Here is a 25,183-nt window from a genome sequence, read left to right on the forward strand (position 1 = left end):
GTCTGGGACCCCATGAAGCCCGAGTCAGTGAGGTGATTCACCCGGGAAGTGGGATCTCTCTGGGGGCGGGTGGGGGCTTGGAGCTCCCTCTCAGTCCATCTGTGGGGCTGAGGGCCCTCGAGCTCTTTGGCAGAGCTGTTTTCTGAAGAATCCAAAGAAGTTAGAAGCCAAAGTGATGTAACCCACGGTCAGGATTTGAAGAGTAAAATCAAGTTATAAACTTTATTTTTACAAACATATCAATTTATCATTCGTTGACCCTGGTGCCGTTTTGCACCATCCAGGAGATTCTCTCAGGCTCAACTGGAGAAGAAAGTTCAGAGCATTTGATGGGGCCGTGAGGTCGAGGCTAAAAGAGAGGCTGAGTTTCAAGGAGAAAGTGTGTGTCCTGCGGGCGCTGCAACAAATCACCACAAACTCTGTGACCCTTGTGATGACACCAGGCCCACCCAGATGACCCAGGATGACCCCCCAATTGGAGAGGATCCAAACTGTAGAGGGCGGTGGAAACCGGCAGGAGGGCACAGAAGATGGGACAGCTGTGCCGGTGCCGGCTGCCCCTTGGCAAACACCAGCAGCCAGGCTGCACCCAGGGGGGCAGGTGGTCTCAGGTGCCCTGACAGGAGACCCACAGAAGGAGGATGGGGGGAAGGAGGTGTCCCCTCCTCCTGCACCACTGTTGCCGATGGGCCTGATTCCGGGAGGGAGGAGTGGGGTGAGGGGGGCGTCTCTTAAATTATGACAAGAGTTTAGAAGGACCGGGGGTAAGAGGTGGAGACCGGGTGTACGGCCTCCTAACTAACGCAGCCGCGTAACAAAGCACCACCAGCTCAGTAGTTTTGAAGGAACCAAATGGACCTTCTCCTGGGCCCTGTGGTTAGTGGTCTGGACACAGCCCAGCTGGTCTCTCCCAGGGCTCGCAGGCCGGAAACAGCCTGTTGACCTGTGCAGTCCGACGCTGGGGGCCCTCTTCCAGACTCACTGGTTCTTGGTGGGGTTCAGATCCTGGCTGTTGTGGGGCTGGGGTCCCCTCTTGTGCCTGGCCGCCTTCCATGGGCAGTTCCTAGAAGGCCAGCAGGAGAAATCTCTCTGATGTCTTTTAGGTCTGACCCACCCAGGAGAATCTTCCATTTGATTAACCTGAAGTCAACTGCCTTGGGACCTTAGTTACCCTGCAGAGTCCCAGGGGTGGTGTCCCAGCCGATTCACACTCAGGGGAGGGGTCAGTATGAATTTTAAAAATGCCCCGTTCTGGCTGTGAGAAGGACCATGAGGCTGCAAAGGGAGGGAGGCTCCCAGCTCCCCACCCCAGGGGGTGGACGTGTGCTGGGGAGCAGACACACAGCCACAGGGAGGGGGAGGACGGTCCAGAGCCCCCAGAGATGGTGCAGACGGGGAGCCGGTGGCAGAAATTCCAGCTTCTCTCTTTTAATCTAAAGCATCTGAATGTGCACAATTCTAAGAACTGTGACAAACACACACCCACGTGACCCACACGCCATCAAGACAGACAACGCTTCCATTATCCGGAAAGTTCCCTGTGCCCTTCCCGCCGCCGATCAGCTTTCCCACCCTCGAGCTTCCGCAGACGGAACCACACAGCACGTGTGAGTTTGGCGTCTTTCACTCGGCACGATGTGTTTGGAGCTCACACGTGCTCTGTGGTGTCACGCGTGGAGTCCGTGGCGTGGAGGGGCCTTGGCTTGCCGTCCTTTCTCCTGTGCACAGGAGAACATTCTCCCCGAGTCTTTGGTGGGCACAGGGCTCAGGGTGGTGTGGCGGGCTGTGAGGGAAGAGTGAGGGATTCCAGGGTCCTGCAGGGGCTCTAGCGTGGGCGCGCCACCCCCCGCCGCCCCTCGCCACACGGCCCCTCCTGACCGCGGGCAGTGGCTCGTCCCGGCTCACCTTGCTCCCCAAGCGGCCATCCAGACTTCACTGGAGGAGGGCCTCTCAGTCTCCGGGGACCATAAGTGTTGTCACCCCCGCAGCCAAAAGACAGGGGAGCAGCTGAACTTAAAATCCTGACCTGGGAAGACATCACTTCCTTCAGACCGCAGCTGCCAGGCCAGCAGTCGGGATGGCGAGCGGAGGTGCCCAGGGCAGGGCTGGCCCGCGGGTCTCGATCAGTGAGCTGCGTGGCCAGCAGCCCTCGGACCTACAGCCTCCTGCCGGCCCTCAAAAATCATGGATGGAAAAGTGTTCCTTCCTGCACATTCTTAGCATCAAAAACGCATCCTAAAGACCAAATACTGGCTGTAGCAATAAATGTGAAGGTGATCGATTCTTCCATGAAAAACAAAGACCATCAGACAGGGTCAAACGCCCCTGAAGGCCACGTTCAGAACGCACACCAGGACAGCGTGTCTGGAGTTTGAAAGTGAAAGGACGACAAAAAAAGAGTCACAAAACACAAACCAAGGCAGGCGAGGCCGAAGCCCTTCTGCCGTCCGGGCAGGACCCCTGGAGGCCGCAGCCCCGAGGTCGATTTCACAAACATCCCGGCCTCTGAACCCACGCTTGGATGGATTGCAGGGCTGGGTCAGAATAAAGGGATCCCGGAGATGGGCTGCGTGTGCGCTGTCCGCCCCGTGCCTGCCGCCGGATCCCGGGCAGCTTCCAGGTGGGGCTGGCAGGGGGCCTCTGAGCGCCCCTGGGATCCCACTGCAAGGACCAGGCTTCCTGGGAGGAGCAGCCAGGAGAGAGGCCGGGTGCTGCCCCTGGCAGCGTGGGTCAGGACACATGGGGGGGCGGCCGGCCCCCTGAGGAGGTTCTGTACCCCCGGCCAACCCGGTGCCCTGTAGCTCCAACTGTGCAGAGAAGGGAGCCACAGGGCCTGGGAAAGAGTGGGATCCTGACCCACCGACAGGAACGGGGGAACTGGCTTTGCGCTCGTTTGCGGGACTTCACATGATGTTCTAGAACATTTCCTTTACAAACTTGGAAGGGACGTGGGCATGCTGGGTTGGAGGTTTCCCTTACAGTAGTTTTAAAAGAATGAAGGCGGATTCTTGTCCTTATCTGGCCGAGGCGCTTGAGGCCGGGTCCTAGCCAGGGACTCCAGTTAGAGAGGTGATTCACGGATTAAAGGCGCGGTCCTCTTAAAGGGGAAGTTTCTGATTTCTCACTGTCCTTCAGGAAGAGGTCTCTGGGGTGACCACCTCCAGGCGGGGTGGGGAGGCCTGCGAGTGGGGGGAGCCCCCAGACGCATGCCTCGGCCCCCCGACCTGGGTGCAGATCCGGGGTCCCCAGGAGGGAGCCTGAGCCTGGTGGGGGCTGCGGGGGTCCTGCAGAGGCTCCTGGAGCCCTGGCGCCCCCTCCCTGACCAGGCTTGCTCCCCTAAAGCTGCCCTTTCCTGCCAGCCCTCAGCCTCCCCTCCACGGCCACGTCCGGGGGCTCGAGCTGCCTTGGCCCCAAATGGAGAAGTGTGTGAGGTGAGGGGGTGAGGCCTCGGGTGGGTGCGACCCTGTTACAAGCCCAATTTGCGGCTGAGGACACTGAGGTGAAGGTGACTGGCTCAAGGTCACACCGCTGAGGGAATCACCCCTCAGGCCGGGCTCCTTCTGGTGACAGCGGGGCAGTGGACACTTACCGCCAGCAGCTGTCGGGTTCCCATGGAGCTGAGTGTGACATCAGGCAGGGGCTGAGCCCCTAGGGAGACTCCTGACCCCTCCTCTACACGGGTGCTGCTCCCCCCAGAGTCACGCGGGCCCCGCGGCCTGGCGCCCGGCTCTCATGGCCCCGTTGCGTGAGGGGTTGGGATGGGGTGCCATCGCCCCGTGGGCGGCCCCACCCAAGGACACTAGCCAGGTCCTCCCCGACTAGGCCCGCGCGGAGGCCCCACCCACCTCTCCTGACCCCGATGCCAAAGGGCTTCGGACTCCTGCCCTCCTTCTTCAGCTGCAGCCCCTCCCACACACCCCCGCAGCCCCCCACCCTTCCTGGGGGAGGCCCTCTTACTGCTCTGAATCTAGGCCCAAATCTGCCAGCCCCTCCAGAAGGCCAGAGCTGGGTTTTTTTTTTTTTTTTTTTTTTTTTTTGCGGTACGCAGGCCTCTCACTGTTGCGGCCTCTCCCGTTGCGGAGCACAGGCTCCGGACGCGCAGGCTCAGTGGCCATGGCTCACGGGCCTAGCCGCTCCACAGCATGTGGGATCTTCCCGGACCGGGGCACGAACCCGTGTCTCCTGCATCGGCAGGCGGACTCTCAACCACTGCGCCACCAGGGAAGCCCCCGAGCTGGTTTTTGATGCCGGGATACTGGCCCTTTTGGGGATTTATCTTGTTGGATCTGACTGGCTCTTCCAGCTGCCCTCCCCCACTGAATCCACTTCTGATTCTGCAGCCCAGGCTGTCAGGGCCCCTCCCAGCTCCTGCCCCAGACGTGGAAGAGGCGGGAGGCATCTCTACTGGCTCTGAGTGGGGCGCTCCAAGCACCTCTGAGTCCTCCTGTTGGTGCAAAGTGCAAACGCCGAGTGGGTTTAACTCCTCGGACAGATGACCGCGGAAAGGAGAGTGACAGCCTTTATTTAGAAAAGTCGCCGACATGGACACCGTTGAGAAAAAACACAGGAAGGAGTAAAAGTAAAACTAAAGTACCAGGAAGGCCTTCAGTAAAATGTAGAACCAATCACTTCCTTGAGGAAAAAGAACTTTGGCTTGTTTTTGATGAAACGCATTACTTTGCCCCTGGTGGCGGGGCGAGGCCTTTGCATCCTGGGCTGGGGATGGGGGGAGGATAGCACCTTTGCTCTGGGGTTTTTGGGACACAGGGTGGAGGCGTCGCGGTTTCTGCTGGTCGGGGGTGAGTGACCGGAGCCTCGGGAGGAGGTGTCGGCTCACCAGGGCTCAGGCTCATCAGCGCGTGCGAGCTCCCTGGGAGACCTGACTTTAGGTGTGGGTGTTTCGTGAAGGATGCTGTAGGATCCGTGGCGCAGAAGTCAAGCTACGAGGGAGTGGGGGAGGGGAGGCGGTGACAGCTGACCCCAGGAAGGAAAGAGAAACCAGGCTTAGGGGTTCTGACTTGGGATTAGGGGAGCCTGACAGGCAGCGCGAGACAGGGCGGTTCCGGTGCAGGTTCAGGTGGGTGGCGGGAGGGGGCCGGCAGAGCCCAGGCTCAGGGGCGGCAACACCCCGCTCAGAGGGGCCGGCAAAACACAGAGCACTGAAATCATGGCCTTTCAAGCTTTTCCTTTAAAAAAACCTAGCTAGTCGGGTGGGTCAGGAACCTTCGGGTCGCCTTCTCACTTTCCGTCTCAGTGGCGGTGGCCCGGCTGCTAGCCCAACGCCACCTTCCTGGACACCGTCTGGTAGAAGACGCCACGCAGCAGTGCCTGGTAGCTGGGCACGCGGAACAGGTGGCGCTCACCGAAGGCCACGTCGTACTCGGCCGCCTTGCCGGTGACCAGGACGCGCACGTGGGGCTCGTTCACCTGGGGGCCCACCACCACCATGAAGATCTCGATGCCTGCCCGCTGGGCCTCCTGCACGGCCTTCTCGATGGTGGCCGCCGTGGCGCCCTGCGAGTTGCCGTCGGAGAAGAGCAGCAGCCTCTTCTTGGCGGCGCCGGACGAGGCCTCGCGGTAGAAGCGGGTCACGTAGCCCAGGGCGTCGGTGACGTCGGTGGCATCATTGAAGAAGTCCATGGCGTCCAGGGCGCTGGCCAGCACCGTGTAGTTCTGCAGGAACTGCAGCGCCGCGTGCTCCGGCCGCTGCTGCCCGGTGCCGCTGTACTGCACCACCGCCACGCGCACCTCCTGGCCCGGGTCCGTCTGGCCCGCCGTCAGGAAGCGCTCAGCCAGCCGCTTGGCGAAGCGCTTGGAGGTGTCGAAGTTGTGGCTGCCCACGCTGGCCGAGCCGTCCAGCAGGATGGTGATGTCGGTCGGGGAGGAGAAGGTGACTGGGGGCAGGGGCGGCTGTGAGCACACACCGAGGCCCCGGACAGCCTGGCCCCACCCGCCCTGTGGCCTCCGGACCCTCCTCACCTGGTGCCCCACCCCGAGAGCCCCTCCCCCTCCCCCGGTACTCACTTGGGCAGGTGTAATCTGGACATTTCTTGTCTGTAAAAGAGAAAACCCCACAGCATGGACCCAGCGATCTCAGAGACCACTGTTCCACCTGTAACTCCCCAACAAGAGGACACCTGGCATCTCCATGGAAGCACAGCTGACGCTCCTGGACAGCTGGCCCCCCTACACCCACCAGGAGGGGTGTCCTTTATTCAAGAGGGGGCCTTTGAGGGATGGAACGGTCCCCCAGGCACCAGCCCAGTGAGGCACCCCTCCTTCCCAGAATGGGGAAACCAAGGCTCAGAGAGGAGGAAGGGTGGTCTGCAGCTCAGACCCCGGGCCATGCTGTCCCTGGACGAGGCTGAGTACGTGCCCACCGGGAGGGCTAGGGCCCCGAGTCTGACCCTGCAGCTCTCTCTGGCTGCCGACCAGCTGTCTGCACCATGGACTCAGCTCTGACCCTGGGCCAGGCCCGGATAGACATGGCAAGCATGTTCTTAGGTGGGCACCTCTGAGGGCCTCAGGCTCCAAGGCCAAGCACGGCTCGCACCTGGGCGTGCACCGAGCCTCAGACCCCAGTGCACACGTGTGCTCATGGCTCCAGGACAACGGGCGGGAGAGGCGGTACAGCCCACACTCTGGGGGGCACGAGGGAGCCAGGCCACGGCCTCCTCGGGGAAGAGCGGGAAGCGGCTGGGGGGGCCGCAGGCCTGCTGCTGGCTGTGGGTGTGTGGCTCCCGTGGCCGGAGGTCACCGTGAGAGCAGAGCAGGACCACGTCTGGGCCGAGGGGGCCCTGCCTGCGCCCACCTATGCAGATCTGGGCGGTGACGTTCTTCAGGAAGCCGTCGTCCAGCAGCTCCGCGTAATTCTCCTTGACCAGCGAGATGCCCGGCCGCCCCTGGGGCGCCAGGCCTTGGCAGGAGATGACGTTGAGCTGGTCGGAGCCCGCGGATAAGCCGAACACATCCTTGATGCCCACGGAGACCACCTGGGGGGAGGGGCAGTGTTGGCGTGGCCCCCCGGTGGGGACAGTCCCCCGAGCCCCAGGGCGCAAGGGTGGCAGCGCAGACATGGAGGCCGCCCCACCTGGATGTCAGGGCCGCAGAGCACGCTGAGGGGGATGGTGTCCCTTTGGGTGTCTGAGCGGCCGTCCGTGATGACCAGGGCGATGCGGTTGTTCTGGGTGGGTGGCAATAGCCGGCTCCGGGTGTACTGCAGAGCCTCGCCTGTGAAGGTGCCTCCACCCATCCACCGCAGCTTCTTGATGGCTCTGTGGGGCAACGGCGCCGCCCTCAGTGGGGGTCAGGGGGCCAGGGTGCTGGGGGCAGGGCACGGGTCAGGGGGCCGGGGCAGGGCTGGGGGGCCGCTGGGGACCGTGTGTGGCCGGCTCCGAGCAGCGCACTCACTCCTTGAGGTCCTGGGCATTTCTGATGTTGGGGTCCCTCAGGTCCACATGCTCCTGCATCTGGTTGTGGCTGTACTGCACCACGCCCGCGTGCGACTGCCCAGGCTCAAACTGCACAGGGACAGAAGCCGCGGTCGGGAGCGGCCCCCACCAGGGGCCCCCGAGGCACCCATGCCCCTCCTGGGCCACCCTTCCACCCACCACCTGTCCCAGGCTGGACCAGCTCCCGGGCCCCCGGGCCCCCAGGGTGACCCTCACGCTCTGGTGGGCTGGGGGCTTCGGCTTTCGAGAAACAAAGCATCTGTCCCACGGCCCCCAGCACCCGGCCCTTCCACTCTGGTGTCAGGACAGACCCCTCCTGGGAAGCGCCATCCTCGAGCGAGGCCAGGGTGGGCACCTCACCTTGACCAGCTCGTCCCTGCTCAGCCGGTCGATGACCTTGACGATGAAGTCCTTGGAGATCTCGAAGTTCTGCAGGCCGATGCTCTCAGAGCTGTCCAGCACGAAGAGGATGTCGATCGGGCCGCACTTGCACTCTGTGGGCGGGGGCGGGCTCAGCCTCGGGGCCCCTCCCAGGACCCCTCCAGAGCAGGGCAGCCCCAAGGGGCAGGGCCTCGAGGACCCGGGGGCACTGGGGAGAACTCCCGTCCCCCCGTGCCTGCTTGTGTGAGTGACCGGGGAGAGGACGAGGTGGGCCAGCACCCCAGGGCTGTGGGAGTGTGGGCGAGGGGCTCCACCACCCACGGGGTCAGTCCACTCGAAAGCTAAAAACACCAGGGGAAGAGTAACACTCACCACAGCAGGCTGGGAAGAGGAGAAAGAGGAAATTACATGGTCGTTTAGACTAAACCCTCCAGCCAGCCCTCCCCGGTCCGTCAGGACTTTCTCGTGGGTGGGCACACGCCTGCCCTCCTGCCTGCCTCACCCCGGCCAGCACTGTGGCAGGACGTTCCTTCTAATTAGGACAGTTACTCGAAGGTGGAGATACTCACAGCACATTTTCATGATGATGTCCAAAATCTCGCATTCCTGGGGAGGGGGTGAGACACTCCCATGAGACAGAACAGGCCCTTCTGTGACCCCTCCAGGGCTGCCCCAGGCTCTGGGGGTGACGCCAGCCTTCCAGGTCCCCATCCCCTGGGACCACAGCTGGGACCACAGAGGGGCTGGGCTGGGCAGGGTGTCTCCCTTCCCATGGTGTGCCCTGCTCTGTGAGGCCCCTGCCTGCAGGGCACGAGCACCTGATGTGGTCCCTGACATGTGGCCACGCGTCCCCCCCCGTGGCCATCACATGTTCCTGTGGGGGCAAATACGTGTCTCCCCGTGGCCATAAGATGTCCACCCTGTGGCCATAATGTGCCCCCCCGGCTTCATATGTTCCCCTGTGGCCACCACGTGTCCCCCCAGTGGCTATCGCATGCTCCCCCATGGCCATCATGTGCCCCTATGGTGATCACATGTCTCCTGCGGCCATCACACCCCCACGGCCACCATGTGCCCCCCTGTGGCCATCACATGTCCCCCCCCCGTCGCCATCACGGCTCCCCACCCTCCCAGGATCCTGGGCCAGAGCAGTTGGCCCCCAAGGATGTTCACAGACACCCCACTTACGTCTGGCCCTGGTGGTCCCATGTGTCCTGGTGGTCCCTGTCAGAGAAAGGACAGGAGAGGGTGGACGCTGGGGCCCCGCCCGATTCCTGGGCTGCAGGTCTGACGGGAGCCCTCGGCTGACCCCACCTCCATTTGGGGCCCCCGAACACTAGGGGCAGCTGAGGCTTCTGCACGTTAAGGGCTGGGGGACCTGCCACCTCCGTCCGCAGGGCGACAGCTGTCTAATGTGCCCTTTCCTGGTGGTCTGTGGGTGCTCACCGCCCGGGGCAGTGTCCCTATGGGTCTAATGGCGCCACCTCGAGGGGCAGGGTGCCCAGCCTCACCCAGGCACTACCCTGGGCCCTGCCGTGCCCATCACGCCTCACCTGGAGACCCACCCTCCCCTTCTCTGCCCACCCCTGCCTGCTGAGCCTCCCACCCCGAAACTGCCCGTTCCCCCTCATCCTGCCTGCCGAAGCCCCGCCTCCCGAGCCCTTCCCCAGAGCCTGGCTCCCAGGTTCCCGCCCCCACCCCCCAGCCTCTGGGTGGGGCACCTGCCCGCACCCGCCGACGCACCTGGGGGCCTTCGGGGCCTCGGTAGCCCTTTGCTCCTTTGGCGCCTCGGGGAGAAATGTCATTGTTCTGGAAGGACAGCACGGTGTTGCAGGCACCGCCACGCGTGGCCGGAGCCCCTGGACCCCCTGCCGCGAGCCTGCCCACCGCACCCTCGGCCCCGGATGCCCAGCCGCCCTCGGAGCCACCACAGCCCTCGGGTCCGGGCCCTGGAGGCCGAGGCCGACCCCGGATGTCACAGCGTGCGGCAGGCTCTGCACTCACGTCCTCTCCGGGGTCCCCGGCTTCTCCCTCGTCTCCCTTGAGGCCAGGGTAGCCTTTGGTGCCCTGCAGGGGAGCACGTGGTTAGGGGGAGCCGGGCCCAGGGTCTGGGGTGGGTGCTGCGGGCCTGGGCTCCTGGGGAGGGCAGGGCTCTGGGGGGTGTGGTGGAGCCCTCGGCTCCTGAGGGGAGTGTCAGCAGGGGCACCCCACCCGGGGCCAGGCGGGGCTTCCAGAGACGGAGACGCAGGTGGGGGCGCCTTGGCGACAGCTGGGCTGCGGGGGGCAGTGCGTCTGCACGTGTGTGAATGTTTGCACATGTGTGTGCCTCTGCACTCGTGTGTGTTTGCTCAGATGTGGGAGCGATGTGCTTGAACGTGCACGTGTGCTCTAGGGGCCGACAGAGCAGACGGGCGTGTACTCACATTTATCCCGGGAGGACCCCTGCTGCCCGGATAGCCCTGCAGGGAAGGCAGGACAGTCACGCCAGGCTCTGACATGGCGGGGGGCCACAAGGGGCAATCCTAGCCACGGAGCCCCTGTGTGCCCGACTGGCCAAAGGGGGTGTTGGGGGGCACTCACAGGGAAGCCGGGGAAGCCCTCGGTGCCGTTTCCGGGGGGGCCGTCTTCACCCTGGGAGAGCAGATCACGTCCAGTCACTGTGGGACTCGCCCAGGCCGGCCGCTTCTGGACTCTGGGGTCCCAGGCAGCCCCCCTACCAGGGCTGTGCCCTATGCCCTGCGTCACTCACCCTTTCGCCCATCAGCCCAGGGTCTCCGGGGGGCCCTGGGGGCCCTGAGGCTCCTCCGGGGCCCTAAGGAGGAGAAAATGAAGTGGACACCAGGCAGCGAGCCACACAGGCTCAGAGGCACAAGGCCTCTTGGAGGAAAGAGGGACAATTAAATAAAATAACACGTCTTCACGCAGCACAGAAACAACTAAAAGAAGGGTTTTTAAACCGGTGACCCTGGGGGGCCGTGTAACCTTCGGGCCTTAGAGGCCACACCTGCCCAGTGGTCCACCCAGGGAGTGACCCGAGGAGGAAGTGACCAGAACAGGGACAGAAACCCACGGGGTCACTGCAGGAAATTCAAACCCGAGAGCCCATCCGGTGGGGGTGGAGGAACCAGCAGATAGAGCTACAGGCGTGGCCAACGGGAGCACGCCAACAACGTGTTGAAAAACCGTTAAGGTTTGAGCTCCTGATGAGAAAACCAACAAAAAAACCTTACCAAGTCAAATTTATAAGGCATAATATGCAAAGAAAGAAAAAAGACATTTGGAAAGAAATAAGCCAAACTGTTCATGTTGTTTATCTCTGGGTGGGTGTTTTAGATTTCTTTTTGTAGTTTTCTTCATTTTCTAAATGTCCTAAGAGTCACATATACTGTGAGGTGAAATGAAACAGTTTTAATAGGTAAGGAGCCTGGGGGGATCTCCTAAGGAAGCGCTGGGTACGGGATGGGGTCTGGGTCCAGGGCTGGCCCCTCCTAGGATGGGGGGCGGGGAAGGCTCCTCACCTCGGTCCCTGGGGGCCCCTCGTCGCCACGGTATCCTTTTGGTCCAATGGGGCCAGCCTCACCCTGCAGAGAGAGGACACAGTCATCGGTCCCCCTCTGCCCCAGAGCAGCCCCCCAGGCCCCAGACCCCGCGCTTGCTGGCTGCTCCATCCCCGCTCCTCTCTGGAGGTGACCCCTGCATTCCCAGGTCCAGGCTCTCAGTCCCCTGAGCACTGCGCAGACGCCCCCAGCCAGGCCCCAGCGAAGAGGGCAAGCGTGTGTCACTCAGGGGGCTGCTGGCCTGCCTGCCCCCCTGGGGCCCACCAACAGGACCCTGGACTCAGAGGCCCATCCCCTGGGCCCCGTCATGAGGCGGCACTTCTCGTGAGTTCTCTGCTGGCTGCCCTCCCGTCACAAATGTGCACGACGCCCGTTATTCGGCCAGGCGGCTGCTGCAGCGCTGCCGCCCCACACCGGGCAGGGGTCCGGCCGTGGCCACGGCTCGGGAGCTGGCGCGGTTGTGAGCCTCGGCCAGCGCCAGCATCACGCTCCCTGCACGCTGGCCACGGGGCCACGGAGGCTCAGGGGGTCAGCCTGGGGCCCCGAGACCTGCCTCGGGGCAAGAAAAGCGGCACGTCCTGGTCCCGGGTAGTGCCTCCTGGGAAACTGGGACTCAAGGACCTGCCTAAGACACAGAAAGACCAAACTCGGGCAGGGCTCCTGTGGGCAGCCGGCACCCTCGCGGGTGGAAGGGGGCGCCCACCGCAGTGGGGCGTGGGATGGGCAAGGCCTGACGGCTGGGCCCGCCACGGGACGACGGGACCCTGTCCTCTGTTTCTCCACTGCCTTTTCCTGGGATTTGGGAAAACACATTTCCCAGAACTCCCTGCATGGACCCTGGGGTCGGAGCCAGCCTCTTGCTGGGCCTGGAGTCGGTTGTGGTCCGTGGTGGGGTCGGGAGGGCGGGGCACAGAAGCCAGAGCCTGGAGGCCTGGAAGTCGAATGTCCAGGTGACCAAGCGCCTCCTTGGCCGGGAGCCACGGGTCGGGAGGGGGCCGTCTCCGGTCGCTCACAGGCTGGGGGGACACAGGGCCCCCTCCCAAAGGGGGCAGCCACCCCCAGCAGTGCCCGGGGTCCCCACCGCCTGGGGTCCCCACCGCCTGGGGTGGGGCCTCCCTCTCTCCCCACACTCTTGGTCGTTTCCTTTTCTTTGCAGTGACTATTATGACTGAAAACTAGTGCTGCTGGGATGCTCCCACGAACCCCAGCGTCGGTTCCTGCTTTTAGAGTTTCGTGCCTTTAGAGTCTTGAATGACTCCCTGAAGGTGCCACAGGAAAGACCTGGGTCATCCGGGCAGCTTGTCCCGGCAGCACCGGCCAGGAGCAGTTACTGCTCCTTGGTTCCTGTCCAGGAAAGTCAGGGGCCCAGGCAGGGGCCCAGGAAGCCGCTCAGGCAGCAGGCCCAGCCCGGCCTGAGGCCACATGAGTTACAGTCGTGGGAACTGGGTGGGAATAGAAAGAGGAGGGGTGACCAGACCAGAAAGAGGTGCACATGGGTGAGGGGGTTTCAACACGACGGAAGTGCATTTCAATCAGCGGGAAAGACTGCAGTCACGTGTGCTGTGACAACAGGCTGGCCGTTCCCCGAAAAAGCCAAGCAGGCCAAGCTCACCCCTCTTCCAGCCCCACAGTCTATACTCCAGACAAATCAAAGACGTAAGCAAAAAATACACTAAAAGGGGTGAGCGCATTTGTAAATCTTTGTAAACGAGCAGAACATCCTCAACCACAAGGTACCATAGACAAGGTCAGGACGCAGATGACAACTGACAAAATGTCTGCACCATGGATGGAGCCCCACGGCATCAACGTGGGAAACACAGATACCGGTGGGAGATGAACAGCTGCCTCAACAGCCCAGCAGAGACCGCGCTTGGCCCGTAAACCCACGAACAGTCAGAGCAAGAGGGGAGAAAAAGCTCACATCAGGAGTCTGATCATAGCTCATCTTGGCAAAGGTGTGGGAGCCATCCTATTTTACACTCTCGGGGGAGTGTGAGTGGGGGCCAGATAGAGAAGTAGGTAGGATGATTTGGCAAATATCAACTCACACATACCCCACTGGGGCTAAGAAAATTTGCTAAGAACTTACATTCTGGACATAGCCTTGGAAGTTCTTCAGGATGGATGGATGGATGAACGGCTGGGTGGGTAGATGGATGGATGGACGGATGGATACACACATCCACAGATATGTGATAGATGAATAGACAGATGACAGATGGGTGGATGGACAGATAGATGCATGCATGTACATAGATGATGGATGGATGGATGGACAGATGGACAGATGAGCTGACTGAGCGGCAGATGGATGTTGATATTTATTACAGTATTTTTCTTTATTTTTGGACGTGCCATGCAGCTTGCGGGATCTTATTTCCCCTACCAGGGATTGAACCCGGACCACAGCAGTGAAAGCCTGGCATCCTAACCACTAGGCCACCAGGGGACTCCCTACAGTATTTTTCTGTAAAGCAAAATACTGCAGACAATCTCGTTACAGTCAACGGGGACGAGGAGGGGCAGGAAGTAGACCCTTCCGAGGGCGCCGAGGAAGACCCGCCGCATCGCAGGTCAAGCGGCAGAGCCGGCCGATGCCCAGCCCGGCAGCACCCCGAATCGCAGGGGCCCTCAGGGGCTCGTGGACCCTGGGGCAGCCCTCACCCCACGGGAAGCGGCCGGCGGGGTCGAGGGCCTTGTGGGACCTACCTCTGCAGCCAGGCGTCCTCACCACGCACATAGGTCAGCTTGCTACGTCCTCACTATGTGTGGTCTGTCTCCCCACTGGATGGCCAGCACCCCCATAACAAGGGCGGCACCAGGCTGTGTGTCCCCCCTTCCTGTGCTACCCCAGGGCCGGCTGGAGCTCGAGCAGGCCCTGCTGACCTCTGCCAGGATGCACTGGCCACCAGCGGTGTCCCTCTGGCCGAGGCCTGCCCAGTGCGGACTGCATCCCAAACTGCCTCGCCTCTGCGTGCATCCTGTCCCCACCCTTCACTCGTGGACACTTGTGGCTGGCCCCGGGCCGGGGTCCGGAGAAGATGGGCTGAGAGCAGCGGTGGGCATCATGCTCCCTGGGGAGGGTCGTCTCACCTGTGCCCCGCCCCCAGCCGCTCACAGCCTCCTGCCTGTCCCCCGCCCCCTCCTTCCACCCAGCCCGCTGCTTCCTCAGGTCTCCACTGTCCTCCTCATCCCCAGCATGGCCTCTAGAAGGTCACATCCAGGAATTCTAGAACCTTCTGTGCACCAACACTCCCAAATCAGTTTCCAGCCAGATCTCACCTCTGGGCTCCAAACACTGAGAGAGGCTCACACACCCTGTCTCCAATGTGGGATGTCTCTGTCTGGGCTCAGTCCCCCGTGACCCCGCTCCACCAGGCCAGGGGGTCCCCAGGGTCCCCCGACTCCAGCACGCCCCTGCTGCTGCCCGCCCTGCCCCCGCATGCCCCAGCCCGGCCTCCAAGCCCACTGCACTCCCCCAGCACCAGCTGAGCCAGGGCACCCCTCCTCACTCTGAGGGCAGAGCTGGGGGCAGCATGGGGCTCTGTGCACTCAGGGCTGCATCCTGGCAGGCGCCCACCCTGAGACAGGGCTCCCCTGGGAGCACTGGGCCCAGCTCACCAATCTGCACCAGCCACCCTGGCCCCCCACCCGACCCCAGACATCCCAAGGTCTCCAGGCTACGCCGCTGCAGGAAGCACCCCAGGTCAGAGGAGAAAAGAGACCTCCCCCTAAATCTGTGAGCTGATCCAAACTGGCAGCAGCTCCCCCCGACCCCCGGCAGCCGGGCTTCCTACCGGGTCTCCGGGGACGCCAACGGGGCCTTCTCGTCCCTGGTCACCTTGGGGTCCAGCTTCGCCCTGGAGAGGAAAAGCTGCTGAGGTGGAGATGGAAGAGGGCAGCTGCCCCGGGTGGCCACCAGGCGAGGCCAGGGCCCGGCAGCTCCCACACAGCCAGGAAGGGCCGCTGTCTGCTGTGGGCCGGCCTCGGCCTTCCTTTTCACGCTTGTCCACGTGTTTCCCACAACGTGGCCACGTGCCTGGCCATCAGGTGACTTGTGCTTTCAAGGGGCCACGACAAGGGGCCAGCAGCCCCCCCGAGGCCGGGAGGCATCTCATCGTCCACCTGGCCTCGGGGCCCAGAGCTGTGTGGGGCTGACCATACCTCCCCTCCCGTTTGTCCAGGGCACCTCCTGGAGGCACAGCCTGGCCTTCAGTCCTGTTTCCTGACCTGAAGCACTGGGCTCGGAAAGGGGGTCAAAGCTCCATCGTCCCTGCTTTGCTGTCCTTCCCCACCCCTGCCTAGGGCGGGGCGTGGGGTTCTGGGGGCCCCGGGTCAGAAAGACAAACCTCTCTCCCCCTGACCCTGGCCTTGGCTAAACTCATTCTCCCCATCGGGACGCCTTGGACACACAGCTGGAGGAAAAGCATTTGCCCCTACGTCCGAGTGTCATCCCAGGGGGAGAGCACAGCCTGGAGAGGTGTCCCGTGCTTGCGGACGGGGAGCGGCGTCGCCGCAGCTGAGGCTTGTGCTCAGTGTCCTTGCCTCCTAACCCCGGAGCCACAGGGTGAGGCCCGCTCTCCCCTCCAGCTGGGCAGAGTCTGACTCGGTGCCCATGCTCTGGGTCCCGCCAGCCTTTCCCGCTTAACCGCGTGGCAGAGGAAGCCCAGCGTGGCCCCTGATGGTGAAGCCGCTGGGCCTTGGAGGTGAGCTGAGCAGCAGCCACTGAGCCGTTTCCAACATTCCTGCTCTTGAAGTTTTAACAAAGGGAAACTGTCCCCGGAAGAATGCAGGCTGCGTCTGCAAAATGTTTACGGAGCCCTGGGGGCGGGAGGGGCTCGCTGAGTCAGCTGCTAAACAAAGGACAAGCTAAAGAATAATCGCAGCAGCTCGGGGAAACCCTGTGGAGCCAGACGCAGGGCCAGCCGGAGTGAAGGTGGTAGCCACGCTGCAGAGAACGTGCTTACACGGCGTGTCTGGTGGCTGCTCCCTGGTCATCCGTCGTGAGTGGAGAAGCCGCACCCAGCTCACTTTGCCTCCCAGGCCCTGGAGGTGACCCGGGGCCACGCAGCTTGGAGGTCTGGGCAGGGCCCGGGGGCAGGAGCTGCGGCATTTCCCACACAAGAAGTGTGTGTCGGGAGGTATATTTGGGAAACAGGCGGCGAGGGCGCGGGTCGCCCACATCTAGGGGCCAGAGGGCCTTGGTGGCGTGTCCTGTGATTCTGATGGCCTGACCCTGGCCTGGCCCCGGTCTCTGCCCCCAGGGGATGGGGTCCCAGCTTTAGGAACAGTGACTTACCGGGTCTCCTCTCGGGCCCCGCGCACCTGCAGTCCCCCGTGGTCCTCTCTCCCCAGGGCCGCCCTGTGTGGAGGCAGCAGAGAGCGGTGAGGCCACAGCCCTGACGGTGCAGGCTGGGGGCTCGGGGCCTGGGCACGGGGCCTGGCGCCCCAGCAGGTGCCAGGGCTGGCCGTCCCTGCATCTCACACCCCGTCCTTCAGAGACTGGGGTCCCACTGGCTCCAGCACGCTCTCCGGGGTCTGTCCACCTGAGACCACAGGGCTGGCCACACCGTCCACGTCTGCCACCAAGTGGCGAGGCCCAGGGCACCTCCACTCACCCTCTCTCCGGGGGGTCCGTCTGGTCCCGCGTTTCCCTGGAATTAAGAGGAATGAACACGAGTGTTGGTTTGCGTCGGGAACTCTGCTTGAGGCTCGGGCATCAGGAGGAGGAGGGCTCCTACCTCGTCGCCGGCTTCTCCCTTCTCTCCCAGGGGACCAGGCTCTCCGGGCTCACCCTGGGGACAACAGTGCAGACTGTTTGTCCTTGACCCTGAGGGCCCTCCCAGGGCCGGGGCCCACCCCGCTGTATGGGGGGGCTGTGTGCATGCTCACCTCGTCTCCGGGGGGCCCCGTGTTCCCTGGCCTCCCAGGTTCCCCGTCTGCTCCAGGCTCACCCTGGAAAGATCCAAGGGTCAGCCTTCAGGAGGCCATGCCCAGCCGTCCTGGGGGCCAGTGACCCCACGCTGGCCCTGCTCACCCAGGCTTCAGGCCGCCGTCCCTGACTGACTGCAGGAGCCTCAGACGCAGAGGACCCTCCCCAGACACCCACATCTCTGCACAAAACCCGCCTCCTGGGTTCAAATGCCGCCCACCACAGGGGCCAGCCCGGCTCTCATGAGTGGAGGCCCACTGTTGCCAGGCTGGGGACCTCGGCCCACACTCCAGGACATGTGCGTTGCTAGGACGCATCTGGGGCAGAGTTCGTGTTACTGCTCCAACTTTCCCAGCACTTCCTGTTGCTGAAAAAAATACCAGCAACAGATTTGAATTAGACTCAAAACGTGAAGTCCTCATGCCTCACTGCTCCGCCCACTGCAGCATCAGCATCACCCTGTTTATTCTTGAGTTTAGATTTCCCGTGAGCAGATCGATTCTGGGCTGACCCGCAGGCTGCGGGCTACGTGGACGTTCCTGAGGTGACCAGAGAGGCCGAAGATGGACGAGCAGGGGCGGCTGGTGTGTTGGGGACAGGACGTGTCCGAGGCTGAGTGACCAGCACTCCCCGGGGCGGAGGGTCCCACCCCCAGCCCTGACGGCCCCAGGAAGGGCAGTGGCGAGGCCTCATCCCCCATGGGCGGTGGGGCCTGGCCCCCAGACTAGGGGCGAGAACCTGCTTCCAGGAGGAATTTCTGCTCAATGCTCGGTGGGTCGTAAAGCCCCAGCCTGGCCCGCCGCGGGCTCGAGTCACTGACCTTCTCTCCTTTCAGTCCGAAGGCACCTGCGTCGCCCTTGGGCCCAAGGGGTCCTTGGAGGCCCTGGGGAGAGGACGCAGAGTCAGACCACATTCTGAAACCGCAGCCACTGGGCTGCACACACGTGAGTGACAAGCCAGAAGGGCAGGTCTGCACGTGGTATGGCCCGTGTGACTTCTTTTTTTTTTTTTTTTTTTTTTTTTTTTGCGGTATGCGGGCCTCTCACTGTCGTGGCCTCTCCCATTGCGGAGCACAGGCTCCGGATGCGCAGGCCCAGCGGCCATGGCCCACGGGCCCAGCTGCTCCGCGGCATATGGGATCCCCCCAGACCGGGGCACGAACCCGTATCCCCTGCATCGGCAGGCGGACTCCCAACCACTGCGCCACCAGGGAGGCCCCCGTGTGACTTCTTAGTGTGTCAGCAGGAGGGCTGAGGCAGCTTTCACTCTTGAGGACAGTCTTAAAATGTCGGTGAGAGAAAGCGACTTACATCGAATCCGGGCGAGCCCTTGCAGCCTGGCAGGCCAGGGTACCCCGTCTCCCCCTGCAAGGAGGAAGGCAGGTTTGGTGGTCAAGCCTTTCAGCTCTGGCTCACCCACCCCCTTCCCAAGAAAGCCCCACCCGGCAGAAGGAGCTCTGAGCTTGGCCAGGTGGCTTGGGGTCCACTGGGACCTGGGGCTTGGCAGGAAACGTCTCCTGCCTTTCATGCTGCCTCAGAGTTGCCCAGGGGTGGCCACACCTGAGACCCCTACCCACCCACCTTCCCTGGGGTGGCCAGCCTTGCCCACCATCCCTTCCTGAAACACGGGCCCCACTTCCAGCCCTCCCCCAGCGGAGGGTGACCTTCATGCCGTCCACGCCGTCCACGCCACGCTTCCCCTTCTCGCCCTGCAAAGTGCAAAAACCAAAGAAGGTCAGACCAAGGTCAGACCGCACCCCACAGGGAAGTGTCCCCACTGGCCGTGCCCCTCCGGCCACACTCACCTTGTAGCCCTTGGGTCCCCTGGAGCCCTGAGGAGACAGGAAGGAAGGGTGAGGGGCTTGGTCTTCCCATCGTGGGGCGAGGTCCCCAGGGAGGGCGCCTCCCCACCACCCAGCTCATCGCAGCCCAGCCACGCCGGGAACAGGCAGCATCGTCCCTGTCCAGAGTAGGGGGCCACTCTGTGCCCCGAGGGACACCCCCCAAAGTCTCATGTCACTCACCTTCTCCCCTCGGCTCCCTTTTTCTCCCTAGACAGCAAACAGAGGAGGGAAAGGGGCTGTGAGGGGCGCCCCAGGCCCGATGCCGAGGCCCCAGGAAAGGCTGTGGTAGAGGAGGGGGAGACGCACCTTCATGCCCTGGTAGCCGACGGGTCCGAGGTCCCCAGGCCTTCCCTGCAACAGAGGAAGGGGTGCGTTAGACACCCCTGGGGGCAGGGGCAGCCCCCATCCAACCTGCTTACTCTCCACCCTACTCAGGCCCGGTCAGCTGGAGAGACCTGGCTGGCTGACCACTGACCTGTGTCTGAGAAGCGCCCTGCTATGAAGGCCTCACCGCCCCCTCCTGGGGTCTCTCAGCGGAGCTCCAGGGAGGCGGAGGTCCAGAGCGCCCCCGGGGCCACGGGGAGAGGGGAAACTGGCCGTGGCTGAGCAGAGGCCCTGGGACTTTGCTGGCTGCCCCCTGCCCCCGTCTTTTGAGAGCAGGTGGGCCTGTGGGGGCACCTGAGGGGCATGGGGAGTCTTCCTGGGCAGGGGGTGCTGGAAGGATGGCTATGCCGTGTGCTCCCTGGTCCTCGCCACCCACGGGGGCCGTGTCCTCTGAGGGTCAGGCCACATGGCGATGGTGCTCAGAAACCAGCCATCCTTCTGAAAGTTTCCCCAGCCTGGTTCCCTGGCCTCTGGCTTCTCAGCGCCCCCATCCCCCCCCCTTGGTCAGGGGCTCAGCACTCACGGGGTCTCCAGCGTCTCCTTTCTCTCCCGGGAGCCCTGGCTTCCCTCTTTCTCCCTGGAATACAGAGCAGATCAAGGTTAGAGGACAAATTTCATTTATTTCTAAAAAGCTGGTGAGAAGGACCCTCTACTTGCTAACAAAAAAGGTCTAAAAAGCTATTCCACCTGGTCCCTAGTGTTAACGTGGTTTTCAGGCACCTTTCTCGTGGCCCATCCTGGGATCTGCATTGTCAGGTCCACAGTCCCCCCCACATACACCCCACTGGGCCCAGGGGCTGCCCCGGCGCCGGCTGGAGTGACCCCTGAATCTTTTCTCTCCTCCTGTTCTTGCTGCTGTGCTGGGCTCCCAGGGGCGGGCGGGGTGGGTGGGGCGCAGAAGGCCCCCAGGGGAGGTAGCCATGTGGCTCCACGGCCACCACACCTGACACTTTCTAGGAAAAGCCAGAAATCTGGACTTTCACGAGCAAGCTCCCTGGTTGTGAACACTGGGAACTAATGTTGTTCTCCAAAACCTCCACACGAAGCAGTCCTGGCCTTGGGCCCATGTTTGCCCATCCCACGGGGGGCCCACCTCCAGGAGCGAAGCCACAGGGGTGGTCACTCCAGAAAGGCTGCTCCCTCCCCCATGGGGAAGAGGCCGGAGCGGCGGGCCCCACCCCACAGCAGCCCGTGGCTGCCCCATCGGCGTGGGGTCACGGCGCCTGGACTCTCTCCCGCGGCTGGGGCACCTGCTCAGCACAACAGGCAGGCGGTGAGCGCTCAGGACCCCTGCCTGGGGTCCAGCGCATCCCTAACGCCTGGGTGCCAGGCTGCAGGGACATTTCTCCCAGGCTTCCCCCCACCCCCAAGGAGGAAAGCACGGACAGGACGCAGCCACTCACCTCATACCCGGGGTCGCCCCGCAGCCCGGGAGGTCCTCTGGCGGGCTGCAAGACACAAGAGAACGGTGAGCGCGAGGCGGCAGAGCCGGGGTGGCCCGGGGCAGGGTGGGGGGCCACTCACCTGGCACTCGAAGGAGCAGCACTGCGGAGGAAGGGACAGGGGACACGTCAGAGAGCCCAGGCACAGCCGCACCGGCCGCCCGTGCTCAGCCTGCTGGTGGAGAAACGGGCGCCGGGGATGCTATGGTGCGGGGCGGGGGGTAGGAGGGCCTTACCACTTGCTCCACGTTATTTTTCTGAAAAGTGAAAGAGAAAAGTCAAATTAATCTTCATTCCCAGGCACAGGAGCTCCTGCATCTTGGTCACGGCGGGGAGGGCGGGGCGGCGCTCACGATCATGTCCGTGACGGTGTCGATGGTCTGGCTGATGACTTCCTCCGCGTCACGGCTCTGCCCCCAGTCGGCCGCCGTGAAGTTGCGCCGGTACGTGTGGTCCGTGGCGATGATGCTCAGACGTGGCTCCTGGTGTGGATACGACCAGAACAAGGGCGAACGTTGGTGACAGTGGGAGCGCCGGGCCCCTCCCCACCTCTGCTCCCCTGGAGCCCCCCGTCCCTCAGGCTGTGCCTGTACCCGCGCCCCCCACCCCGCCTAACGTAGGCCCGGCAGGGATCCTACCAGGTGGTCAGGCGTGATGGCCACAGAGAAGACTCTGATGCCCAGGTGCTTGGCCTCATTCACAGCGTCTTCCAGGCCCCCGCAGGGCTCCTTGTAACCCTCCAGGGGGTGCCCGTCGGTCACCACGATCAGATACTTGTTCTCCTTCAGGTGGGAGCCCCTGCAGGAGGTGGGAGAGGTGAGACCACCCAGCCTGGCCCCCTCAGGCCAGCACTGACCCTGACAGCTCAGGGCCCCATTGGAACCGCAGAGCTGAGATCCCTAGACTGGAGGTAAGGGGCGGGGGCTAGAAACCCTGGAGTGAGACCCAGACCCAAGGCAGTGTTTCCTGTTTCTCTGTGTTGATCCGGCCATAAGTGGGATTATAGGAAAGGACATTAAAACAGAAAATAAAGTTCTGTGGGATCACATTTCAGGTCCCCTCTGCCTTCAGTAGTTGAGACGACAGTGGGCCACTGGAAGGAAGGACAGGGGGGTGGAGAGCGACCTTGGCAGCACAGGGCAGGCTGGGCGGCGGTCGGCAGCACGACCCCCTTGGCCAGTGGGACTGGTCCTGGGGACCTTGGGCACCAGAGCCTGGCCTGCCAGCGGGCAGCCCTGGAGTTTGGCCGACCAGGCTGCGATCAGGGAGGTGCAGCAGCCTCTGAGGGCTGCGGGGCCGCAGATGGGAGCTGGGTGGGCACGGGCGCTCACCCCACGAGCAGCTCCTCCAGCCCTTTCTTGATGGCACAGTCCGTGTAGGTGCCTTTGCCGAAGTACTTGACCGCGTCCACGCTGCTCTTGAGCACGTCACGGCCGCTGGGCATGCGCGTGAGCCCGCGGATGATCTCTACCTCGTCGCTGTAGTGCAGCGCGCCCGCGTTCCACACCAGGTTGCGGTCACAGCGGTAGTACCTGCGGGCCCCGCGGAGGTAAGCGGCCCTCCCCAGACCCAGGCCTGCTTCCCTACTGTGTCCATCCGAAGGCAGGATGGCCACCACGTCACAGGTGGACAGACGGCCGGTTCCGTCTCGCCCCAAGAGGGAGGAGCCTGCGGGCCCCGGCCTGGGCTTCCCGAGCGGCCCTAAGACCCTGGGTCCTGGCGCCAGGGGCCACACAGGGCAGGGGCGGCCAGCTAGTGACCACCATGTCCCCGGCTCTCCAGGGCCTCAGACGAGGAGCTGTGTGCCAAGACCCTACTCTAGGGCCACAGGGTGGGGGGCAGACCCTCCATGGACAGCAGTGGGGCCGCTGACGGTGGGCAGGGGAGGGACACTGGTGGGGACCCCTGGATCTGAGTGGCCTCCTCTCTCTGCCCTGGGCACCTCAGTCGATGGTCTCCGGGGGTGGCCAGGCCCCCAGCCCATCAGCAGACGGGTGACGGAGGCCCCTTTGGAGAACCAACGCCGACAGCGGGAAGAACCCCCCAGTTCACAGGTGGGAGAACTGAGGCGCAGGGCTAGAGCCCCCTGGAGCGGGACGATCGGCTGCAGGGCTGCCGTGGCGCCCCCTCCCCGAGGCACATCCACACCGGGGCCCTCCCTGGGCCTCATAAACCCGGGCATTTCGGGAGGTCTGGGGCTTCAGTCCCACAGTCCCTGCACTGGGCAGACCTGTCCTCTGTCCCTGCGGCCCCTTCTGGTGGGTGGGAGGCTTGGCGCCTGGGTCAGCTGCTCAGTGGGTGAGTGGGTCAGCAGGGACAGGGTGGGAGGAGGGGTGGGGCCTGTGCAGGTGAGGGAGGGGGAGGAGCCTGGTCTGAGCTGAGCCCCCCCGCCCCCCCCCCCCGGGCCCTGACCCGCCCCTCTGCAGGCGTGTCCTGTGCTCGGCCACACCCACTGCCCGGGGCTCCCCCGTGAGCGAGTGGATGCACGGATGGATGGAGCATGATGCCCCCAAACTCAGGACTGGGCTGGTGGCCCTTCCGACCAGGACACTGGACACGGGGGACACTGGGACCTCGGGTCCGGGGTGTGGGCTCTGACCGTCCCCTTGGGCAGTGGTCGGTGCCCAGGTGGCTGGCGGGGAGCACCCCCTCCAGACACGGGGCGGACCCACAGGGCCTCGGTCAGCTCCCCACGCCCGCTCAGTTGTAGAAGTGGGGAGCTGTTTCCTCCTCGGGGTTTGGGGCCCAGAGCCCAGGCAGCAGCACTGCCCCCTCTGCCCTCCCGGCCGACGGGCCTGCTCCATCTCAAACTCAGCTTTTTCCTGGCCCATCTGATCCACTCAGACTCGGGTCGGGGACTCGAGTGGCCCGGCCGACACCACCCTTCTCAGATGCGGACTCAGCCGAGCAGGTTGAGGCTCAGCTCTGCCTGCCGGGCCACGGCAGGGGCGACACCAGGCCGGCCGTCCCCAAGAGGACAGAGGTCCTACCTGTCCTTCAGGTTGTCGATGAAGCGCTTGGTGAAGGCCTTGACTTTGTCCACCAGAGCCCCGTAGGGCTTCAGCCTCAAGGCCACACTCTCAGAGGTGTCCAGCACGAAGAACAGGTCCACGGGGCAGTCTGGGCCGGGAACGGGAGGAGGGGGCCTGCAGCTCACGCCCTGTGCCCACCTTCCCCAGGTGAGTCCTCCACCAGCCGCCTCCCGGCCAGCGCCCCTGCAGCACCTCAGACGCCCACCCTCCCGGAAGGGCGGCGAGTCCACCCTTCACCACAGCTGAGGCCGTTTTCTTACCGCGTTTCCAAGTTGAATTTAAAACTACCAGGGGCATGACCTTCAGAAGAGGGGGGGTGGGGACAGGTGACCGTGTTTCTTGACTGACCACCAGCAAGGAATCAAACGGAGCTGAGAGGGGGCAGCACCAGCCGAGGACAGGCGCTCGGGGAGCTTTGCGGGCTGAGCCCCGGGTGAGGCTCAGCCTCCTCCTGTCGGGGTCCTTCGCCAGCCGCGCGGCATCTGAGCGCTCGGGCAGCAAGGGAGGGGGCTGGGGTCCCACTGGGGCATCACAGCTGATACGTCTGGTCCAGGCCGGCCTCGCCCGGCAGCCGAGGCCAGAGTCCCAGACGCGGCAAGTCCACTCACCTTGGAAGGCGGTGGCCCTCGAGGCTGCCACATCGTCCTGCGCGGTGGTCCAGCAGGCCTGCAGCAGCAGGGCGAGCAGAACACGGGGCAGACTCATGTCACCGGCCTGCGGGTCACCATGGAGCAGGGGCAGGGGGCAGGGGGCAGGCGACAGTGGCCGGGGAGAGAGAGAGAGAGAGAGAGAGCTGTCTCTGCTCTCCTTCGGCCAGTTTCAGCCCAGGAGGGAGGGAGGGTGGAGGGAGGAGCGGGGGGGAGGGGCTGGGGCGGGGGCCCGGAGGGCGGGGTCTCTCCCAGCTCCGGGCGAGTCACTCACGCTCCCCTCCCAGAGCTGGAGCCCGAGAGGCTCTGAACCCCGGACGCCACTTGCGAAAGGACTTACCTCCCTGGTTTGCGGGAACTTTTTTATTTGCTTACAGTTCTCCTACTAAGTCAGCCTGAAGAAGCCTGAAAAGGATGCGAGCCCTGAGACGAATTTCCCTGAGGCGTTTTGTTTCCAACCTTCATGTGGGATTGATTGGCCTGTTTGCCTGTCCACTCGCTCACCGATTTC

At 63.7% G+C, this 25,183-nt stretch overlaps 1 protein-coding gene and 1 long non-coding RNA gene across 3 annotated transcripts; both read right to left on the bottom strand.

Annotated features, from left to right (window-relative positions):
* Positions 1-253: 253 nt before the first annotated feature.
* LOC132490898 (uncharacterized) lies at positions 254-3,802 on the bottom strand. 2 transcript variants are annotated; one of them, XR_009532620.1, is made up of 3 exons: positions 3,590-3,802; positions 1,906-2,026; positions 254-1,783 (listed from the first exon to the last, which is right to left on the bottom strand). It is a non-coding gene; the product is annotated as an uncharacterized LOC132490898 (long non-coding RNA). The 2 variants fall into 2 exon arrangements; XR_009532621.1 differs by having other exon boundaries at positions 254-397; positions 983-1,783; positions 1,906-3,802.
* A 704-nt stretch (positions 3,803-4,506) lies between these two features.
* On the bottom strand, positions 4,507-24,863 carry COL6A1 (collagen type VI alpha 1 chain). The gene is made up of 35 exons (XM_060100327.1): positions 24,634-24,863; positions 23,984-24,113; positions 22,325-22,525; positions 21,632-21,791; positions 21,347-21,475; positions 21,230-21,250; positions 21,076-21,096; positions 20,955-20,999; positions 20,075-20,128; positions 19,474-19,518; positions 19,348-19,374; positions 19,129-19,155; positions 18,988-19,032; positions 18,635-18,688; positions 18,145-18,207; positions 17,285-17,347; positions 17,134-17,187; positions 17,011-17,046; positions 16,692-16,754; positions 15,190-15,252; positions 11,351-11,413; positions 10,582-10,644; positions 10,413-10,463; positions 10,256-10,291; positions 9,837-9,899; positions 9,576-9,641; positions 9,021-9,056; positions 8,402-8,438; positions 8,205-8,213; positions 7,812-7,945; positions 7,411-7,520; positions 7,091-7,274; positions 6,812-6,992; positions 6,025-6,054; positions 4,507-5,894 (listed from the first exon to the last, which is right to left on the bottom strand). Exons 1-35 carry the CDS (start codon positions 24,728-24,730, stop codon positions 5,272-5,274), a joined length of 3,084 nt encoding a protein of 1,027 aa, XP_059956310.1. The 5' UTR covers positions 24,731-24,863; the 3' UTR covers positions 4,507-5,271.
* Between the last annotated feature and the right edge of the window lie 320 nt (positions 24,864-25,183).

Source organism: Mesoplodon densirostris, chromosome 5, assembly GCF_025265405.1.
Source record: "Mesoplodon densirostris isolate mMesDen1 chromosome 5, mMesDen1 primary haplotype, whole genome shotgun sequence".
NCBI lineage: Eukaryota > Metazoa > Chordata > Mammalia > Artiodactyla > Ziphiidae > Mesoplodon > Mesoplodon densirostris.

Coding starts and splice junctions, on each gene's coding strand:
- COL6A1 (XM_060100327.1), bottom strand. CDS start 24,730: ATGAGTCTGCCCCGTGTTCTGCTCGCCCTGCTGCTGCAGGCCTGCTGG. Junction 19,375..19,473: donor TCGGCTACCAGGGCATGAAG/GTGCGTCTCCCC, acceptor TTTGCTGTCTAG/GGAGAAAAAGGGAGCCGAGG. Junction 6,993..7,090: donor TCTGCGGCCCTGACATCCAG/GTGGGGCGGCCT, acceptor CCCTCCCCCCAG/GTGGTCTCCGTGGGCATCAA.